The sequence below is a fragment of the Apostichopus japonicus genome, chromosome 21 (genome assembly GCF_037975245.1).
Source record: "Apostichopus japonicus isolate 1M-3 chromosome 21, ASM3797524v1, whole genome shotgun sequence".
Taxonomy (NCBI): Eukaryota; Metazoa; Echinodermata; class Holothuroidea; order Aspidochirotida; family Stichopodidae; genus Apostichopus; species Apostichopus japonicus.
In genome coordinates this window covers 14,055,236-14,064,464 of record NC_092581.1, presented here as the reverse complement: position 1 = coordinate 14,064,464, position 9,229 = coordinate 14,055,236, and the positions used below count along the sequence as shown (strand labels likewise).

The window sequence follows — 9,229 nt, the reverse complement described above, 5'->3', positions numbered from 1 at the left end:
AAGCGCCCCTACAGACCATTCTTGCCCCCCCCCCCCTGACCAATACCCCTAGCTCCGCCACTGCCCTTACTACACTCAAAAACGTCTTTGCGAGTACACTACAAGTTATAGCTACTCTCTTAAAACACCATCGAATATACAAATTACAATGTTTTTACAGACTTTTACGTGCAATCTGAGAAATTGCAGGCTTGAGACCCATATTTTAGGGCTAGGTATTCGCAGCATAAAACAATCGGGAAGTGCCGTTTCCGGCCATCTGCATGGGGGTTTGAAAAAACCCAAAATTTTCTTGTACGCTCCGCGCCAACCGATGGTGGCGCTCCGCTTAGATAGTCTCCACACATTAGCCCCCCCAATAATTTTTCCGTTCCGCCGCGCCTGGTAGTCACGAGAAACCCTAGGCTGAGAAATATTGGAGAAATCATTTTACATAACTGTAAATAATAATTCTACCTTATTAATTTTATCAATTTCTAACTTGCGACAGCTGCGGTACCGGGTTGCGAATTTTTGTTTCCCCAAACAGGTACGGAATTTTCAGCCAATCAGATTGCTCGTGATGTCATCATCAATAATGGACATCACTTAGAAGTTGGAAGACACACACTGAATCAGAAGAGTGATAGGATCATATAGGTCTTAAAATGTCAAAACATGATCGAGTGAGTTCATTGACGTCACTGACACATTTTTGTTGTTCATTGACCTGTGACACTAAGTTAAGTCTAGTTACGGGGTTTCCTTCCAAACATATATAAACTTTCCTTTTATCCGGGCTGGTGACGTCCTATCCTATGTACCTATGCTGAATGATAACTTCAGGGGGAGATGTCCAGGGAGGCGGTTATCGATATATATCCAAGGTCTCCTATAGTGAATATCAAACAAAAGTCAGTCCCAAGTCGATGCTATTTCGGTGCCAAAAATGTCTGAATAAGTTGCAGCTAATTCTAAGGGCTTTGCCAACTGGGCCCTCACCAGGGCTTAGAGAAACACTTTATTTTAGAGTAGTTCAGACTTCTGACATGATTGTTTGTCTTCTAAATTTATGCTGGAATTTCCGGCCGGGGCATATTGCTTTTCACTCTGTACTCCTAGCCAACACCAGTGTGCAGTTCTATTTTACAAAACAAGATGCTGCTTTTGTTGCAACGAAGGCGGTTTCACTAAGGTAGTCGGTCCCAAAAGGCCAAAATGACTCTACCCATTCCCCTTGAAAAATGGTGAATGTACGTCCCTCATGGTTGTTTCATGGGAAAGGGCGTAAGGGAAGAGGTTAGTTTTCAAAATGTTGCTATATTTTGCAAATTTTGAAATTTATGCCTATAACAATTTGCCACCTTTTTTCTACAAATTACTGCAACTTTTCTTCCCCAGTTTTGGCGACTCTTCAAAATAATTTTTCGACCCTCCAAAATAATTTGTCGACACTAACGGGTCGTGACCATAGCAGCGCAGAATATAACAACTTATATTCTACTCTAATGAATGAGAAATACTGTACTGACCAGAAACCACTTTCCATAACTTCATCGACTTCAAGAGAGCTATGACCGGGTCTGGTAAAATGGATTGTTTGAGATATAAGGAAGTTTAACATTAGCAAGGGAATTGTAAATGCGATCGTGGCCCTGTATCAAGCATCCAAGAGTGCTGTCTTAATGGGAGATGAAATCAGCGATTGGTTCCACACCCGCCGAGTTGGGGTCCGGCAAGGATGTCTGTTATCCACCAACATTGTTCAATATATTCCTAGAATATATCGTGATGGAAACTCTGGATGGGTATTTGAGGGGACAGTGAGTAACGTTGGGGGAAGAACTATTACCAACCTAAGATTTGCAAATGACATTGCAATGTCCTCGTAGCAGGACAACCGGAGGAACTTACCCCTCTTACCAGAAGACTAGAGGAAAGTGCAAAGCAACTTGGCATGGAAACCAATGCTGAGAAGAACAGAGGGTCATGAAGGTGGGTTCTGTCGAAGAAGTAACGGTACATATTGTAGGTCAAGAACTTGAAACAGTGGCTCAGTTCAAATATTTAGGGGCAACAATCACGGATGATGCAAAGTCAGTGCAAGAGATTAAGATCAGAATCGCAGTTGCAGCATTTTCAGTGGCAAATCTGAAGCCCATCTGGAGGGATAAGATCATAAGAACATCACAATGAAAAACTAGAATGGGTCTCCTGAGAGCACTAGTAACAACAGTGTTCCTGTATGGGTGCGAAACGTGGACTTTAAAAAGCGAATAAATGCTTTTGAAATGAACTGTAGACCGGAGACTTCTCCAGATCCATTACACTTCGCAGTACCACGAACAAGCAAGTATGGCAAACAACGGAGAGTTTCACAGGGGAACAGGAACCTTCTTTTCAACACTGGGTGGTGAAAAGAAGTAATTAAACTTCAGTGGTTTGGTCTTGTAATGAGACAGAAGAACCACCTGGCAGGCTGGCAAACACTATATTGCAAGGACTGACAGATGGGGTACGAAGGAGAGGCAGGCCGATTAAAACCTGGCTTGACAACATAAAAACCTGGACTGGGATGGACTTCAACCAGCTCATAATTATGAGTACAGCTGACGATCGTTTGTGGAAAGCTTGTGTCGTATCATCATGTGATGATGTCGCCCCAGCGGCCCTCAAGCTGTGGGACATAGATTCTGCTATACATATATGGTCGTGACTGTGTGGTTAGACATGGTTCACACTATCGTTTGTCATCTTTCATATAGTTTGCCCGTTGAGGAAGCATGATACACGAAAAGTAAAACAGAAAACGGTAAGGTTAACCATGAGTAGGTACTTACGCCTGTCGTAGTAGAAACTAGTAATAAGCACTTAGCAGAGTCCTTCCGTCGAATGATGTACCAGCGATTTTAGATTTGCAGAATATAGATGGGAGACGCACTGTACTGATGACTGACTACAAAGAAGAACAAACGAATGAAGTTGAGGCGCTGGAATCCATCTATCCTGATGAATTTACAGGTATAATATGACAGGACCTGTCTTTTTGGCAACACGTTGAATCTAGCCTATCATAGGCCTATGCTGTTCCACAGGCTAGGCTAGCTTTTACTGCACCGCCTGGCTAAGACATAGCGTAAGACTAACATACCAAGACGAACGAAACGAACAGATCTACGCCTGGGGAAAATAAATAGGCAGGATGACATGGCCTAACTTGGATACAAGACTACAAGATAAATAGGCATGACCTACATGTCATTGCCAATGTTACTTGCGAGGACAGGCTAGATGTAAATCTGAACAGACATTGTACAGTTTGGCAATCTGTGTGATCTACTGATTTTCATAATAATAGTATGGTTCGTAGGCCAAACACAAAACATACAGGAGATCTAATGGTATGCAATACAAAAGTACTAAAGTACAAGGTCAATGGACAACTGCATGGGCCTATCACTTTGTTTATGTCTTTAATACTCGTTTTCCTTTTTAACTAGTGCTCTCTGACGAACCATTCCATACTTTCAAGATAACTGTGTCTTCAGAAGAAACAGACGATTTGGAAGATGGTGAGTCTTTAAAATTGAAGGGCTAGTTATTAATTAATGGCTATATGGTGATCCAAAGGTGAATGAACCAGAACTATCCATTGAGTATAACACAAGGGACTCTTAATTGATTTTTGGTTGTTCAACAAAGAGTCAAGTTGCTTCAGACTGTCAGACCACTTTAAAGTCAACCTGATGTAGTAAGAAAATGTAGCCGGTGGGTCTGTTATCTTATTGTCTGCCATGTTTGCCTCACCAGGGCCCCTTGAGGTCACCCTCCAGTTCACCTATACCCCTACATATCCAGATGAAGCACCGGAGTATCAGGTGATTCCAGATGAATCTCTACAAGAAAGCCACCTAGAAAACCTGAAGCAGATCCTCGAACAACAGGTAAACAAACACATTCAGCTGGAGATAAGCAAGCACTAGCATACATGTAGGCTACATGATGTAGCTCTTCCCATTGCTATGCAGGTCTATAGCTTTCCACAGTTGCCTTCATATGTACAAGTCATTGTGGTGGCACATACATATTCTTTCGGCATCCCTTTAAACATTAGTGACGATTTTCCCTCCAATTTTTGCATGACATTGCTTGTGTACATCGCCCTCGCTGTATTAATAAGACCTAGACTGCTTTATCTGTTATGAGATGTGAAGTTACATTATGTTAAATTCAGAAATCGTGCCAATTCTTTGACCGACGGTTGTTAACTGACTTACTGTGTGTTGATGTTATTGATGTCTGTCGTCAGAAAAATGCCAGACCCTCGATTTTTCAACTGGCGAATGGCTAATGCCACTGTTAATCAGCCAGTTAACTGCCCAGATTTTGAGGAATGTACTTCTGTCAAGCATGGACCACTGACGCCTTCTTTAGCATAGGTACCATACCAAGTCTACTCTACATGTATAAGCATGGGGGCTTTTGTGTGCAAAGAAGATTGTCAAACCTGTGAATGGTAATGTATATGGGAAACTGAAATATCGAACCTGAACTTGATTTTGTTTTAGATAGAAGAAAATCTTGGGATGGCCATGGTGTTTGCATTGGTTTCTGCTACCCAGGAGTTTCTAAATGACATGATCGATAACTTGAAGAAGGAGAAGGAAGCAGAATTAGAGCGAGAAGAGGAGGTTAAACGAATTGCAGAGGAAGAGAGGGTAATAATATAATAATATTTGCTTTTTATATAGCGCTTTATACCAGCGATAAGTCTCAAAGTGCTTTACAGACGTTTTATTACCCCTGGTCAATGATATCCTGTCCCAGAGACAATCTCTCCAGTCGGCAGCAGTTATATACTGCGCCCAATGACAAGTTACCTCACAGGTACCCATTTAACCCCTGGGTGGAGAGAGGCAAGTGAGATAAAGCATCTTGCCCAAGGACACAACGTAATGAACTAGGCAGGAATCGAACCAGCAATCCTTGGATCACGAGTCCGACGCCTTAGCCAGTTAGCCACCATGCTCTCAAACTGTTGTCTATTATTAATTGGAAGTACTGTAACTCTTTCATCTGGTTAAATTCTTGTTCCCGTTGAGTTTGATAACATTTTTCATTGAAATTAAAGAAAGTGTCAACATAAGTTTGTATTTTATATTATGACGTATAACTAACGGTCTCGTTCATTGCAGTTTTGGTCGCAGGTTTGGGGTCATTAGTCCTATTAACCTTATCAAAAGTATGGAAATCTGGTAGTGATGAGTTTTTCTGAATAGTTCAGCCAGATGATAACTTAAGTTGCATTGAGAGTCTTGATAAGAAAGCAATCTGTTGTTGTGTGTCCCATCTGTTACTAGTTCAGTATACAAAATATTTAGTCTCATGTGTCCAAATTGTGGGAGGATAGTTTTCTGTGATTATCATATTGTAGAAATTGTTTTACTTCTACTACTCACATGTTCACCAACAATCCAAATGTCTAAGTTGAAGTTTGAATGTCGTGTAGTTCCTTTGTCACGGCACAAACATTTAATTTTGATTTATATTGTGGTCACATACTGTCATGTACTGTGGGTTGTAACATTTCACTGCACTGTGTGTTACATCAAGACGTCTGTCAATACAAACAGTTACCTTTAAAAGTATCTCCCTTTTCTTTTTAGGATAAGATACTCAAAGGAACACCGGTCACGATAGAGTCGTTTCTATCTTGGAAGGAACAGTTTGATCAAGAGATGGCAGAGTTGAAGAGCAAGACACAACAAAACGAAGGTGGAAATAAAAAACTTACAGGTGAACGTGATATCTTTGTTGGTTGTTTTCACATTAACCTCAATGACTTATATATTTATAATATAGTTATATTTGATTTCTATATTACCAAATTGATCTTGCAGACTGCAGTCAAATCTTGTACCAAACATAGATGTTGCTTCACATATGGGAAATCAATGATCAGAAATCGCTTCATGTACTTTGTCCATAATTATATTTCACTTATCTTACCACAAGTAGGCTTTGTAAACAAAATTCCCCAAAGTACATAAATTCCACGCATTTCCTTGCTGCAAGGTTATGCATTAATAAGGGTTTAGAAGACCTCGCTAGCCGCAGACTACATTCTAAACATGATAACCCATGTTGAATTTTGATTTTGCATAACAGGAAAGGAACTTTTCATGACAGACCAAAATTTAGATACATCAGATATGGACCTTTTGGATGAAAGTAAGTTACACTTTTCAGCATATGATGCATGTATGTTTACAAACCACTTTATAAATAAGCTTCTCAAGTCTGTTATACATACATGCACTCCAGAGCTAGTTACTTTTCAAAAGTATGTTGATGTACATGTATTTTTATATATATATGTATATGTGTATGGATTAGTGTCAGCCTTGACGTAGATTACGTTTTTTTGTTAGCATGAATCACTACTTAAGAAAGTCCTCTACCCGACCATACATATGAAGGATCGGTTTTCCAGTCAATTAGTGCCTATACATAGGAGTGTAGGAACATATTTGCATTGAGAGAGGGGGAGGGGAGGTGAGGTGAAGGGAGGGAGGGAGGAAGGGGTCGAGATGGAACCCATGTAGAAATGCTTGAAAAAGTTAAAGCAAAGAATAAGCATAGATATAATACAAGGAAAGAATATGTAATTTCCGAGACCAGCATTTCTAAATAATCCGTCGTTGATCCTCCTTCAGGTGACAGAGTAGAGGTAGACGAATCCCTCTTTCAGGAGATAGACGATCTCGACTTAGACGCAGAATTAGACTTAGCAGACGACAGCTGATGTATCAGATCGTAAGGGGGAAGCTGTGTCTGCTGTAGGGGGAATACATGTACTCTGTCTTGCCGATTTGATCCGGCGTTGGAGGACTGAAGATCTGTGTATCACCCCTGATGTAGCTCGTAAGTTTATTGGGCCTAAAAATGCTGCCCTATGGTCCATAAGTCATTCATAATTGTGTAATTGAGTAGTGGATCATTTCAGACAAAAGGTGCACAAAAGATTTCAACTTTAAATATTTACATTATATTAATTATAATTAGAACCCTTCTTATGATATCATGATAACAAGATGTTCACAGTATGGTTTCTGCCAATCTCAAATAACCTTTGACCAACACTGGAAGAACCCCCCCCCCCAAAAAAAAAAAAACCCACTTGTATTAAATGTGGGACATCCACTCAACAAATATGAGATAACCCAAATTCCAATCTTGAGATACCATATTCATTAGGTTGTTATATTTTGGCCTTTGCTATTACCTCAAATGAACCTCCCAAAAGAAGCAGTGGGTTTCTTGTGCTCCATATGTATTTATGTATATATGTATTTTAGATCCTCCTGCAAGCAGGAACTCGCAAAGAAGCCATCATTGACTTATCAAAGCCGCAAGCTGACCGAAGTCAAGTCTCTTAGATTCATATTTAACCTCCATGATTATGAATTGTCAATTGTCAACAACTCTGTAACTGAACGACATACATTAATCTTGGAGTGACTCGAACTCGGGACCTTATGATTGAAAGGCACCGGCGTTAACCACTGAGATATTGGGAACACCTCTGCCAAGTGTGAGATATCAAAGGTCCCAGTCTTGAGAAATGTTTTCACGGTTATTATCACGCCTACATGCATGCAAGCTGCAAGTTGAGCTCTACATTTTTTTTGAAAAAACTACAAAAAAGCCTCAAAATTCAGAACAATCCCAAGATACTGTGAGTCTGTGACAGGTTGCAATGTTTAGGAAAGAGTTAGGAATGATTTAGTTTATTATGCTGTTAATATTTGTAGTATTTTTTCTGCGATTTGGGGGAGCTGTTACAAAATCAAAAACAAACGAGTCAACAGAAAAGAACAAATGATGTGAACAGTGCATAGCCAGATTACATTTAATATCTTAATATGAATACAATATTTATTCCATTGTTCTGAGATAACCAAAAATAAAACCAAATGAATGAAAATATGAACCAAGAATAATTAGTTGGTGAACATATAAACATATTGCACAGACTAGTTATGGATCCAATGTGTGTTATCTGACATCTCTTAAAACATTACAGTAGCTTACAATTTTAAAGGGGGAGGGGGTGAAGGGGGGGGGTGGGAGGAGGGTGTTAAACTAAAATATTGTTCGGATTGGTAGCTCTATGAAATGTGCCTCTAAAATGCAGAATGAAAATTGTGGAGTCAATCAAGCCTGTTACCAAATTTGCACCACATTCATATCAGTACAAAGTTTCAATTAGTTATTGGTCTATTCTTCATTTTATTAATTTTATTGTGTACTGCATGTTTCATGTATGATTCACTCTATTGTATTTATGAAACAAAAGGAACAATGATATAAAAGGAAACAAACAACAAGAGACAAAGGACACAAACCTGGGTGACCTAAATCCTCTTGACCAAACCAGCACCCGATACCTAACAATAGGATATTCTACATGTGAGTAAAATATTATAAAAACGACATTTATTATCTAATAACCTCCTTGAATTTTATATCTCTTTATATATCTTAATTGGATGCTATTAACACCAATTTGTTATGATGCAATGTCCATAAAAGTGGTAAATCTTTCTTTTATCAAAATCATTTATTCGTGTTCTATAGAAAACTATGCCAAAACGTCTTTTTTTTCATGAAGTGACTGCATAGTAAAATGCCTTATAGTAAAATGCTTCATAGTAAAAAAAAAAAACTTTCTGTTGTTCCATTTGCTCTCAGTCTCACGTACCTTGTCTCGTTTCACATTTAAACTTTGCTTGTTTGTTCTTTTTGACAAATGTTTCTTCCCTTCTTAAATCAATTTTATCTAAATTTCTGTCATGAATTTGGGAAGAATCATACGAATTACAAACGGCAGTAACCTTGCATGTTTAAAGATATTTACACATAAAATCATGATATCTAAGAAAATAAAAGTCTGCTCTGTAATATTTTTTTCCAGCTGGTGCTATTTACAAACCTTGTTCCTAAAACCACAACAATTATTATGACATATTCTGAAGTACAATAATAAGATACAATGACTTTACATAAATTTCCAAAATTTTACCAAGGCATAATATAAAACATAACATAAAATAAAATAAAAATCACTAAATACATTTATAGAATAGAGATAAATATAAGTTCAAACAATACATGCAAAAAAACACAGTTATATCACCAGGTACCACCTATTTGATGTCTTTACTCCCCTTTGAGTATATTACAAAAA

At 38.6% G+C, this 9,229-nt stretch overlaps 2 protein-coding genes across 2 annotated transcripts in view; one reads left to right on the top strand and one right to left on the bottom strand.

Annotated features, from left to right (window-relative positions):
- LOC139963048 (leucine-rich repeat serine/threonine-protein kinase 1-like) overlaps positions 1 to 9,229 on the bottom strand; it is a 495,817-nt gene that overhangs the window by 420,506 nt on the left and 66,082 nt on the right. The gene's annotated exons all lie outside the window — the stretch shown is intronic.
- On the top strand, positions 2,755 to 9,104 carry LOC139963053 (RWD domain-containing protein 1-like). Its single transcript, XM_071963530.1, has 7 exons — positions 2,755 to 3,000; positions 3,480 to 3,551; positions 3,790 to 3,923; positions 4,548 to 4,697; positions 5,646 to 5,775; positions 6,148 to 6,210; positions 6,696 to 9,104. Exons 1-7 carry the CDS (start codon positions 2,928 to 2,930, stop codon positions 6,782 to 6,784), a joined length of 711 nt encoding a protein of 236 aa, XP_071819631.1. The 5' UTR covers positions 2,755 to 2,927; the 3' UTR covers positions 6,785 to 9,104.

Excerpts from the sequence above, each read along its gene's own strand:
- LOC139963053 (XM_071963530.1), top strand. The coding sequence starts at position 2,928 with ATGACTGACTACAAAGAAGAACAAACGAATGAAGTTGAGGCGCTGGAA. Across the intron at positions 3,001-3,479 it reads CTATCCTGATGAATTTACAG|TGCTCTCTGACGAACCATTC; the intron begins GTATAATATGAC and ends CTTTTTAACTAG. Across the intron at positions 3,924-4,547 it reads AGCAGATCCTCGAACAACAG|ATAGAAGAAAATCTTGGGAT; the intron begins GTAAACAAACAC and ends ATTTTGTTTTAG.